Source organism: Salmo salar, chromosome 14, assembly GCF_965601325.2.
Source record: "Salmo salar chromosome 14, fSalSal1, whole genome shotgun sequence".
In the NCBI taxonomy this organism is placed as follows: Eukaryota; Metazoa; Chordata; class Actinopteri; order Salmoniformes; family Salmonidae; genus Salmo; species Salmo salar.
In genome coordinates this window covers 95,112,963-95,125,945 of record NC_138304.1, presented here as the reverse complement: position 1 = coordinate 95,125,945, position 12,983 = coordinate 95,112,963, and the positions used below count along the sequence as shown (strand labels likewise).

At 41.4% G+C, this 12,983-nt stretch overlaps 1 protein-coding gene across 5 annotated transcripts in view; it reads left to right on the top strand.

Moving 5' to 3' along the window:
- Nucleotides 1-12,983, top strand: part of col16a1 (collagen, type XVI, alpha 1) — a 164,258-nt gene that overhangs the window by 45,697 nt on the left and 105,578 nt on the right. For all 5 annotated transcript variants that reach the window (XM_045694917.2, XM_082961292.1, XM_082961290.1 and 2 more), the window contains exons 13-22: nucleotides 1,102-1,146; nucleotides 1,493-1,531; nucleotides 1,673-1,735; nucleotides 5,849-5,893; nucleotides 6,090-6,185; nucleotides 7,280-7,318; nucleotides 7,507-7,551; nucleotides 9,190-9,225; nucleotides 9,841-9,963; nucleotides 10,172-10,207. In XM_045694917.2, the coding sequence (XP_045550873.1) occupies nucleotides 1,102-1,146; nucleotides 1,493-1,531; nucleotides 1,673-1,735; nucleotides 5,849-5,893; nucleotides 6,090-6,185; nucleotides 7,280-7,318; nucleotides 7,507-7,551; nucleotides 9,190-9,225; nucleotides 9,841-9,963; nucleotides 10,172-10,207 (567 nt within the window). The remainder of the gene's footprint in view (nucleotides 1-1,101; nucleotides 1,147-1,492; nucleotides 1,532-1,672; nucleotides 1,736-5,848; nucleotides 5,894-6,089; nucleotides 6,186-7,279; nucleotides 7,319-7,506; nucleotides 7,552-9,189; nucleotides 9,226-9,840; nucleotides 9,964-10,171; nucleotides 10,208-12,983) is intronic.

The following is a 12,983-nucleotide window of genomic DNA, read 5'->3' as shown; positions in this document are numbered from 1 at the left end:
CTCTGAACTAAAGACTGTATTAGCCCTCTAAACTAAAGACTGTATTAGCCCTCTGAACTAAAGACTGTATTAGCCCTCTGAACTAAAGACTGTATTAGCCCTCTGAACTAGACTGTGTTAGCCCTCTGAACTAAAGACTGTATTAGCCCTCTGAACTAAAGACTGCATTAGCCCTCTGAACTAAAGACTGTATTAGCCCTCTGAACTAAAGACTGTATTAGCCCTCTGAACTAAAGACTGCATTAGCCCTCTGAACTAAAGACTGCATTAGCCCTCTGAACTAAAGACTGTATTAGCCCTCTGAACTAAAGACTGTATTAGCCCTCTGAACTAAAGACTGTATTAGCCCCCTGAACTAAAGACTGTATTAGCCCTCTGAACTAAAGACTGTATTAGCCCTCTGAACTAAAGACTGTATTAGCCCTCTAAACTAAAGACTGTATTAGCCCTCTGAACTAAAGACTGCATTAGCCCTCTGAACTAAAGCTAAAGTTTGGGGAGCCAAAACAACTCTGCAGGTCTTAGGCAAAGTGACTCATCACACAAGCATATAGGTGGATAAGCAGCTCTCCATAGTACCCCATTTACAAAGATAAACTCAGCAGAAAAATAAACGTCCTCTCACTATCAACTGCGTTTATTTTCAGCAAACTTAACATGTGTAAATATTTGTATGAACAGAACAAGATTCAACAACTGAGACATGAACTGAACAAGTTCCACAGACATGTGACTAACAGAAATTGAATAATGTGTCCCTGAACAAAGGGGGGGGGGGGGGGGGGGGGGGGGTCAAAATCAAAAGTAAGACAGTATCTGGTGTGGCCACCAGCTGCAATAAGTACTGCAGTGCATCTCCTCCTCATGGACTGCACCAGATTTGCCAGTTCTTGCTGTGAGATGTTACCACACTCTTCCACCAAGGCACCTGCAAGTTCCCTGACATTTCCTAGCCAGGCTCTTCGCTCTGTGAAGTTTTTTGGATTTTTATGAATTATCTTCGAAAGACTGGGACCTGAAAAAGGGACGTTTCTTTTTTTGCTGAGTTTAGATACATTGTGTGTGGGTGTTTCTGTGTCCTGACATCTCTCTGTTTCTCAGTGCAAAGAGGGACGCATGGGACAGAAGGGGGAGAAAGGCGAGTCGGTGAGTATCTCCCATGTATAAAATCCTGAGTGACTTTTATATTGGGGTACAATGAGCACAGAATATTCATTTGCAGCATTAGCTCAACTATTCAGAATGATGTTTGTGTAGATTAGAGTAAGTGTGTGTGTGTGTGTGTGTGTGTGTGTGTGTGTGTGTGTGTGTGTGTGTGTGTGTGTGTGTGTGTGTGTGGTCAATGTGTTATTTAGTATGCTCCACTACGTCAACATTACCGCTGCTCATCAATCTACCTGGTCTCATGTTGGTCCTCTCTCTCTCTCTCTCTCTCTCTCTCTCTCTCTCTCTCTCTCTCTCTCTCTCTCTCTCTCTCTCTCTCTCTCTGCAGGTGATGCCCGCTAACTGGGGAGAAGCTGTTGGACACAAGGTATGTTTAGTAAACAACTGGCTGTCCAGTCTGTCTGTCTGAAATTCTAGATGTGTCTGTGTTTGTTTTTTGCTGTCTGTCACTTTGATAGAAGTTGGTATTAACTTGTGTCTCCCTCCACCCCTTCTCTCTTTATCTCAGGGAGATAAAGGACAGAAGGGCGAGGTTGGTCTCCAGGGACTATCTGGCAACCCAGGAAAGGATGTGAGTGGCAGCTTATCTCTGTGACATCATCACCATCATCATCATCTCCTTCGTTGCTAAGAAAATGGCAACAAAAAATTATTATCGTAGAAAATGGCAGCATAAAAGCATGCCTGACTGTTTCTGCATTTATAATGGGTTTCCTATTATGCTAATATGCCAGGTAGTTAGCAAACCGTAAACATCACTTCCTATTTTACTAGAATGAACAGCATGTGTCTGTCTTATAATTAGCACAATCAGACCCACATTCACTCACGCTTGAACACACACAGACACATACAAACACACACACAAACAAATAATCCCTCTCTCACACACACAGACACACACTCCTACATACTCCTATCAGGCTAAGAGGAGTTTAGTAGAATTACACTGAATTACTCCTCAAGGCCTAGACCTGTACGGATATCTATTGTGCTGTATCTGGCGTCTTTCTGGGTGTTAAATCTGCCTAATGCCTGCTAGATTAGACTATAGCAACAAAGCCAGCAGAATCAATGCTACCTCATTGACTATGTTCTTCTCACTCAACCTGGCTGATTCAGGCTGATTTAAACCCTTTAATCTCACCCTTTCAGCCTAGCGTGGTGTATACGCATGGAAAGTTTTATACTGTGGCGATAAAGATTCATTTACAGAGTGTGTGTGTGTGTGTGTGTGTGTGTGTGTGTGTGTGTGTGTGTGTGTGTGTGTGTGTGTGTGTGTGTGTGTGTGTGTGTGTGTGTGTGTGTGTGTGTGTGTGTGTGTGTGTGTGTGTGCTGTATATAGGCTTATGTATGAATGACTGGCAAACAGAGCGATAAATTCTTCAGAACATCTGGGCGATATGGAAACAAATCCATATGGCGATAAAGTGACTGAATTATCACGTTAACGTTAAATTGAGCAATACATTTACAATGTTAATGTGCAGCACAGTTTTTTTTATATAACCCTTAAAACTGCTGCTACTAATGCTACTACTACTACTGCTGCTACTACTACTACTGCTGCTACTACTACTGCTACTAATGCTACTAATACTACTATTACTACTACTACTACTACTACTACTACTGCTACTAATGCTACTAATACTACTAATGCTACTACTACTACTACTACTGCTACTGCTACTACTCCTGCTGCTGCTGCTACTACTGTTGCTGCTGCTACTACTACTACTACTACTGCTGCTACTGCTACTACTACTAATACTGCTAGTACTACTGCTGCTGCTACTACTACTGCTGCTACTACTATTACTACTAATGCTGCTACTACTACTACTACTACTGCTACTACTACTAATACTGCTAGTACTACTGCTGGTGCTACTGCAACTACTACTACTACTACTACTACTTCTGCTAGTACTGCTACTGCTAACTCTACTGCTACTACTACTACTGCTACTTCTGCTAATACCACTACTACTACTACTATTACTACTGCTACTGCTGCTGCTGCTACTACTGCTGCTACTACTACTACTGCTGCTACTTCTATTACTACTACTACTACTACTACTACTACTACTACTACTACTACTGCTACTTCTACTTCTGCTACTACTACTACTGCTACTGCTGCTACTACTGCTACCTCTACTACTGCTACTACTACTACTACTACTACTACTACTACTACTACTGGTGCTACTGCTACTACTACTGCTACTGCGGCTACTACTACTACTACTACTGCTGCTACTACTACTACTGCTGCTACTTCTATTACTACTACTACTACTACTACTACTACTACTACTACTACTACTGCTACTTCTACTTCTGCTACTACTACTATTACTACTGCTACTACTGCTAATACATCTGCCGCTACTGCTACTACTACTACTACTACTACTACTACTGATACTAATGCTACTACTACTACTTCTGCTACTACAACTACTGCTACTACTACTATTACTGCTACCACTGCTACTACTATTACTTCTGGTGCTTCTGCTAATACTACTGCCATTACTACTGCTACTTCTGCTATTACTACTACTACTACTACTACTGCTGCTACTACTACTACTACTACTACTATTACTATTACTATTACTACTACTACTATTACTACTAATGCTGCTACTACTACTACTACTTCTGTTAAAACTTCTAGTACTACTGCTGGTGCTACTGCTACTGCTAATTCTACTTCTGCTGCTACTACTACTGCAACTACTACTCCTACTACTACTGCTACTGCAACTGCTACTGCTACTGCTACTACTACTACTACTACTACTACTTCTGCTAGTACTGCTACTACTGCTACTACTGCTAACTCTACTGCTATTTCTACTACTGCATTTTTACATTTACATTTTAGTCATTTAGCAGACGCTCTTATCCAGAGCGACTTACAGTAGTGAATGCATACATTTCATACTTTTTTAAAAACATTTGTTTTTCGTACTGGTCCCCCGTGGGAATCGAACCCACAACCCTGGCGTTGCAAACACCATGCTCTACCAACTGCTACTTCTGCTAATACTGCTACTACTACTATTATTATTACTACTACTGCTACTACTGCTTTTACTGCTGCTACCAACTACTACTACTACTACTGCTGCTGCTGCTTCTACTACTACTGCTGCTATTTCTACTACTGCTACTACTACTACTTCTGCTACTTCTACTTCTGCTACTACTGCTACTGCTACTGCTACTACTGCTACTACCACTGCTGCTACTGCTACCACTTCTGCTAATACTACTACTACTACCATTATTACTACTACTGCTACTACTACTGCTGCTACTACTGCTATTAATGCTACTACTGCTGCTACCAATACTACTACTACTACTACTACTGCTGCTGCTACTACTAATGCTGCTTCTACTTCTACTACTACTACTACTACTGCTACTTCTACTACTACTACTGCTACTTAAGCTCTGAAACTGCTACTACTACTACTACTACTGATTCTAATGCTACTACTACTACTTCTGCTTCTACTGCTACTACTACTACTACTACTACTGCTTCTACTGCTACTACTACTACTACTGCTACCACTGCTACTACTACTGCCGCTACTGCTACTACTACTACTACTACTACTACTTCTTGTGCTACCACTGCTACTGCTAATACTACTGCCACTACTACTGCTATTATTACTACTACTACTACTACTACTGCTGCTGCTGCTGCTACTACTGCTGCTGCTTCTTCTACTACTACTACTACTACTACTACTGCTGCTACTACTATTGCTACTAATGCTGCTACTGCTACTGCTAATACTGCTACTACTGCTACTGCTACTACTACTACTGCTGCTACTGCTACTACTGCTACTGCTACTAGTACTGCTACTACTACTAGTAGTACTACTACTACTGCTACTACTACTGCTACTACTACTGCTACTACAACAGCTGCTACTGCTAATAGTACTGCTACTACTACAACTGCTACTGCTAATACTACTACTACTACTTGAATGTTGTAGCTATCCCATTAACAATCACCCATATCAGCAAACTTATTTAATTTTACATTTCTCTAGTGGGGCCTATAGGTTTTTTATTGAGCAAAATGGACACAATAAGGGGTTGTTTTGGTCGGTGTCGATCATTTTCAGTTTATTGTCCCATCTCTAGTCCATGTGTTTGATGCCATTCCTTGTACTCTGTTCTGGAAATTATTAGGAGCCGTCCTCCTCTCAGCAGCCTCCACTGGTGTTTGTGTGTGTGCTCTCTCAGGTTAAGATATCCTGTAGGCAGAGGTGTTAATACTGTTTAATTAGAGCTGAGTGATATCTACAGCCAGGTGTAGGATGGGGAGGCAGACATTCCACAATCAAATCAAATCACATTGTATATTTCACATGCGACGAAAACAACAGTGAAATGCTTACTTACAAGCCCTTAACCAACAATGCTTAAATAAAAATTAAGTGTTAACTAAAAAATGGATGAGTAAAAAATAGAAAATAAAATTAACAAATAATTAAACAGCAGCAGTAAAATGACAATATCTGTTGGAATTGAGAGAAATCTGTGGGATCGATACCTGCTACAAAACAGGTGACCCAACCTTCTTCTGGCCACATCGCACACTGATGATGTCACTATGGTTTGTGTGTGTCTACAGGGTCGAGCTGGATCCATCTGTGTGGTGGGACCCAAGGGACAGAAGGTGAGAGCTACTCTTTTCTTAATGTAGAACTATTTAAATACAGTATGGTTACTTCCATTGTATGTACACTGTACTTTCCTATCTACATGTACTGTAAACACATGGTGTTAGTGACACTCGAAATCCAACTTTCATTTTCTGTTTCATGTCAATTTGAACTATTTGAACTTTAACCTTTAGTAACTTGTTTTCCCAGGGTACCTCTGGAAAAGTGGGGCCCGAGGGACTAGCAGGAGAACCGGGAAACCCCGGACTTCCAGGATTTCCAGGAATTGGAAAACCAGGCCTACCAGTGAGTAGTGTCTGCCCTGGAATTCTGTCCCATCTATCTGTGCCATCCTCTGGTCAGGAGTCAGAGTGCTGTTTTAATAACTCTCCTGCCTCCCAGTTGTCTGATGCTTTATGCACTGGGCAGGGTGGGGCTGGGTTTGGCAGGTAAAGGCCGGCTATATGGACGCAGCTTTTGTGCCATGAAGAATCTTAGAGCAGACACTGTGTGTTAGCTTTGACTAGAGCCTAAAAGCATCTGAAAGGTGAAATCGACAATCGAAACTTCACTTCAAATTCTTTAATACCTTGATGTACACAGGAGAACACACACAGGGATTATAATGACAGAGTATTTTAAACCCCAAGGTTTAGGTGGAGGTCCTAGAGAGTTCCTCCTTTGATTGTCACATAAGACTGCTACTTGATTGGTTAATATAGAACGGTGGGTAGGCCGTATGCAAAATATAAATGACGTTTGTACATAGACAGGAGAAGATTAATCATGTCTGGAAAATGTATTATAGAAACAAAGCAATCTTGCAGCTGTCTGACCATAGGCAGGTTAAACCATGGGATTTGTCGAATAAAATGAAAGTACGTTTGTAGCTGCTTGATAAGCCTGGTTGCTTCCTCAGCCTGGTTATTAGTTGGTTGTCATAGGTCATAGGCATTAGTTACACAATTAATATAGGTCACTGACAATTATGGTTCAGCTTAAGAAAGCCTGTTTTCTGTCTGTCTGCCCGTTTGTCCTTGAATCTCTTGGCGAGCTGTGAATGAGTGTGGCTCACTCAGTGGCTTGTGTTTCTGAGAGAGAGAGAAAATCCTCTGCATTAGTTATTAGTAACTTTCCCAACAATATCACTCTGTATGCAGAAGGGATTATGATATTAAGACAACCTTATAGATATAGAAAATGTATAAATTCACCTCTAACACATCTTAGTGCAGACATAGTGTGTTACCCTTGACTGAAACCAAGAAGCTTCTTAGAGCAGACCCTGTGTGTGAGTGCCTCTGTTCTTGTTTGGCTCTGGTAGACAGAGAAAGTGAGAGACAGTTAGAGAGGGGGATAGTTGCTCAGCTCTCTTTTTTTGTGTTTTGTTTTGTTCCTAGGGCACCCCAGGAGGACCACCTGGATCGGATGGAGAAAAGGTAAAAAATATCTGCGTTATTATTTTAAATCCAATTAAATTCTACTTCGAAACTTTGAAGGCTGCAGTATATGAAGTATGCATTGTTTGATAATAACACATCCCACAACAATGTACATTTCTGTAATGTTACAACTGTTACAACTGTTGTTATGGTTACTACATCTTGTTCCTCTCTTCCTGTCCCAGGGGGATTCTGGGACACCAGGGAAAGATGGAGAGCCAGGAGATCCTGTGAGTACAGGATGCGTACAGGAACTGTTTTGTTTTTTAGTCAGTTAGTCGTGTTAGTCATGTTAGGCAGTTGGTCAGGTTAGTCATGTTAGTCAGTTGGTCAGGTTAGTCAGATAGTCAGATAGTTGTGTTAGTCATGTTAGTCAGTTGGTCAGGTTAGTCATGTTAGTCAGTTGGTCAGGTTAGTCAGATAGTCATGTTAGTCAGCTAGTCACGTTAGTCAGCTAGTCACGTTAGTCAGCTAGTCATGTTAGTCAGCTAGTCATGTTATTTATGTTAGTCAGCTAGTCATGTTAGTCAGTTGGTCAGGTTAGTCATGTTAGTCAGTTGGTCAGGTTAGTCATGTTAGTCAGTTGGTCATGTTAGTCATGTTAGTCAGTTGGTCATGTTAGTCATGTTAGTCAGCTAGTCATGTTAGTCAGTTGGTCAGGTTAGTCATGTTAGTCAGTTGGTCAGGTTAGTCATGTTAGTCAGCTAGTCACGTTAGTCAGCTAGTCACGTTAGTCAGCTAGTCACGTTAGTCAGCTAGTCATGTTATTTATGTTAGTCAGCTAGTCATGTTAGTCAGCTGGTCAGGTCAGTCATGTTAGTCAGTTGGTCATGTTAGTCATGTTAGTCAGTTGGTCAGGTTAGTCATGTTGGTCAGGCTAGTCATGTTAGTCAGTTGGTCAGGTTAGTCATGTTAGTCAGCTGGTCATGTTAGTCAGTTGGTCATGTTAGTCATGTTGGTCAGGTTGGTCAGCTAGTCATGTTAGTCAGCTAGTCACGTTAGTCATGCTAGTCACGTTGGTCATGCTAGTCACGTTGGTCAGCTAGTCATGTTAGTCATGCTAGTCATGCTAGTCATGTTAGTCAGCTGGTCAGGTCAGTCATGTTAGTCAGCTGGTCATGTTAGTCAGTTGGTCAGGTTAGTCAGTTGGTCATGTTAGTCAGCTGGTCATGTTATTCATGTTAGTCAGCTAGTCATGTTAGTCAGTTGGTCAGGTTAGTCATGTTAGTCAGCTGGTCATGTTAGTCAGTTGGTCAGGTTAGTCAGTTGGTCATGTTAGTCAGCTAGTCATGTTATTTATGTTAGTCAGCTAGTCATGTTAGTCAGTTGGTCAGGTTAGTCATGTTAGTCAGTTGGTCAGGTTAGTCAGTTGGTCAGGTTAGTCAGTTGGTCATGTTGGTCATGTTAGTCAGCTAGTCATGTTAGTCAGTTGGTCAGGTTAGTCAGTTGGTCATGTTAGTCAGCTAGTCATGTTATTTATGTTAGTCAGCTAGTCATGTTAGTCAGTTGGTCAGGTTAGTCATGTTAGTCAGTTGGTCAGGTTAGTCATGTTAGTCAGTTGGTCAGGTTAGTCATGTTAGTCAGTTGGTCAGGTTAGTCATGTTAGTCAGTTGGTCAGGTTAGTCATGTTAGTCAGTTGGTCAGGTTAGTCATGTTAGTCAGATAGTCATGTTAGTCAGCTAGTCACGTTAGTCAGCTAGCCATGTTAGTCAGGTTAGTCGTGCTAGTTATGTTAGTAAGTTAGTAATGTTAGTCATGTTAGTTGTGTTAGTCCATTAGTCATGTTAGCCAGTCATGTTAGTCAGCGTGTCATTTGAAACATCATCATTATCATGCTCTACTATAATGTATCGCTATTGTGTTTTCAGGGTCCTAGGGGTCCTGGTGGCGGTAAAGGAGATAAGGTGACTTAACCCTGTGTCCCAGCTTGAATTATCTTGATTTTCTCTCTAAATATCTGTATATAATTGACTTGTCGGTGTGTGTATCTATACTTCTCTAGATATGTGGGTTTGTGTTTCTACATCTGTGACTGTGTTTCTACATCTGTGACTGTTTGTGTTTCTACATCTGTGACTGTTTGTGTTTCTACATCTGTGACTGTTTGTGTTTCTACATCTGTGACTGTTTGCGTTTCTACATCTGTGACTGTTTGTGTTTCTACATCTGTGACTGTTTGTGTTTCTACATCTGTGACTGTTTTTGTTTCTACATCTGTGACTGTTTGCGTTTCTACATCTGTGACTGTTTGCGTTTCTACATCTGTGACTGTTTGTGTTTCTACATCTGTGGGTTGGTTCCTACATCTGTGGGTTTGTGTTCCTACATCTGTGGGTTTATGTTTCTACATCTGTGGGTTTGTGACTCTACATTTGTGGGTTTGTGACTCTACATTTGTGGGTTTGTGACCCTACATTTGTGGGTTTGTGTTCCTACATCTGTGGGTTTGTGTTTCTACACCTGTGGGTTTGTGTCTCTACATCTCTGACTCTCTTTTACTCTGTGTGTCTGTCTCACAGGGTGACCCATGTGAGTTGTGTCCCGTCCTGTCTGGAGACCTGGGCAACACTGTAGCCCTCCATGGGAAGACGGGGCCCAAAGGAGAGCCTGGGGTACCTGGGATAGGAGACCCTGGCCTCCCGGTGAGACATATAGCACCCCTAACTCTTAACCTTTGACCCTTTAAAGGTGCACTCTGCAAGATGTGCATATAGCGATATATGTTTAATAAGTCATCAAGGAATTCAGAAATGCTCATTTAAAGCTAGAAATATTTATTATCTCATCTTCTCTTCTCTCCTCCCTCCTTCTCTCCTCCCTCCTTCTCATCTCCTGTTTTCTATTCATCAGGGTCTTCAAGGATCAGATGGGAAGGCGGGAGAGAAGGTACAGGGTTCCTTTATATCTCATGTTTCATTCATGTGCTTTGAGAATGGGATACGTACAGCCTCTAACTCAACTGTGTACACACACGCACACACACTCATATACTGTAGGTGCATACACATCAGTATACCAAGGGTGGCAGTTAACCTAGCGGTTCAGAGCGGTGGGCCAGTAACTGAAAGGTTGCTGGTTTGAATCCCGCACCGACTAGGTGAAAAGGTGTTCTGGATAAGAACGTCTGCTAAATGACTAAAATGGAAATGTACACACACACATACGTACAGTGCCGTCGGAAAGTATTCAGACCCCTTGCCTTTTTCCACATTTTGTTACATTACAGCCTTACTCTAAAATGTATTAAATTGTTTTTTTCCCTCATCAATCTACACACAATACCCCATAATGACAAAGCAAAAACAGGTTTATAGAAATGTTTGCTAATTTGTTAAAAATAAAAAAGGGAAATATTACATTTACATAAGTATTCAGATCCTTTACTCAGTACTTTGTTGACACCCCTCTGACAGAGATTACAGCATCGAGTCTTCTTGGGTATGATGCTACAAGCTTGGCACACCTGTATTTGGGGAGTTTCTCCCATTCTTCTCTGCAGATCCTCTCAAGCTCTATCAGGTTGGATGGGGAACCTTGCTGCACAGATATTTTAAGGTGTCTCCATAGATGTTCGATTGGGTTCAAGTCCGGGCTTTGGCTGGGCCGCTCAATGACATTCAGAGACTTGTCCCGAAGCCACTCCTGTGTTGTCTTGGCTGTGTGTTTAGGGTCATTGTCCTGTTGGAAGGGGAACCTTCGCCACAGTCTGAGGCCCTGAGCGCTCTGGAGCAGGATTTCATCAAGGATCTCTCTGTACTTTCCTCCATTCATCTTTGCCTCGATCCTGACTAGTCTCCCAGGCCCTGCTGCTGAAAAACATCCCCACAGCAAGATGCTGCCACCACTATGCTTCACCATAGGGATTTTGGCAGGTTTCCTCCAGACGTGACACTTGGCATTCAGGCCAAAGTGTTCAATCTTGGTTTCATCAGACCAGAGAGTCTTGTTTCTCATGGTCTGAGAGTCTTTAGGTGCCTTTTGGCAAACTACAAATGGGCTATCACATGCCTTTTCCTGAGGAGTGGCTTCCGTCTGGCCACTCTACTATAATGGCCTGATTGGTGGAGTGCTGCAGAGACAGTTGTCCTTCTGGAAGGTTCTCCCATCTCCACAGAGGAACTCCGGAACTCTGTCAGAGTGACCATTTAGTTCTTGGTCACCTTCCTGACCAAGGCCCTTCTCCCCCGATTGCTCAGTTTTGCCACTGTGTTCTTGGGGATCTTCAATGCTGCAGACATGTTTTGATACCCTTCCCCAGATCTGTGCCTCGACACAATCCTATCTCGGATCTCTACGGACAATTCCTTCGACCTCATGGCTTGGTTTTTGCTCTGTTAACTGTGGGACCTTATGTAGACAGGTGTGTGACTTTCCAAATCATGTTCAATCAATTGAATTTACCACAGGTAGACTCCAATCAAGTTGTAGAAACATCTCAAGGGCAGTCAATGGAAACAGGATGCACCTGAGCTCAATTTCAAAGCTCATAGCGAAGGGTCTGAATACTTATGTAAATAAGGTATTTCTGTTTTTATATTTGATAAATTTGCAATAAATTCCAACAAAAATTGTTTTCGCTTTGTCATTATGGGGTATTGTGTGTAGATTGATGATGATTTTTTTTGTAAAATTTAATCAATTTTAGAATAAAGCTGTAACGTGTCTGAATACGTTCTGGAAACACTGTGTATACAGACAAACAAGTGCTTTCAAGGTTCCTCACACACACACCACGCTGTGCCTGTAACCACATACTGTAATTGTTTAGCAGCCTTCCCTATCCTAAACCACAGATCATGTAGTGACATGACAATTGTATTGTGGCCAGCGTCTCCTCTATGGCTGAATAACTGATCTGTTAGGGACAAAACATTAGACATAGTTGACTAACTGATATGTTAGGGAAACCACATTAGACAAAGTTGAATAAATGATCTGTTAGGGACACCACATTAGACAAAGTTGACCAACTGATCTGTTCGTGACACCACATTAGACAAAGTTGACCAACTGATCTGTTAGGGACACCACATTAGATATAGTTGAATAAATAATCTTTAAGGACACCACATTAGATATAGTTGAATAAATGATATGTTATGGACACCACATTAGATATAGTTAACTAACAGATCTGTTAGGGACACCACATTAGATATAGTTGAATAAATTATCTGTTATGGACACCACCTTAGATATAGTTGAATAAATGATATGTTAGGGACACCACATTAGATATAGTTGAATAAATGATCTGTTAGGGATGCTACTTTAGATATAGTTATTTAACTGATCTGTTAGGGACACCACATTAGATATAGTCGTCAAACTGATCCATCAGGGACACCACATTAGAATAACTGATCTGTTAGGGACACCACATTAGATATACTTGATTATCTGATCTGTTAGGGATGCTACTTTAGATATAGTTATTTAACTGATCTGTTAGGGACACCACATCAGATTAACTGATCTGTTAGGGACACCACATTAGATATAGTCGTCAAACTGATCCGTCAGGGACACCACATTAGAATAACTGATCTGTTAGCGGCACCACATTAGATATAGTTGATTTTCTGATCTGTTAGGAACACTAAATTAGATATAGTTGATTATCTGATCTGTTAGGGACACCACACTATATATAGTTGACTAT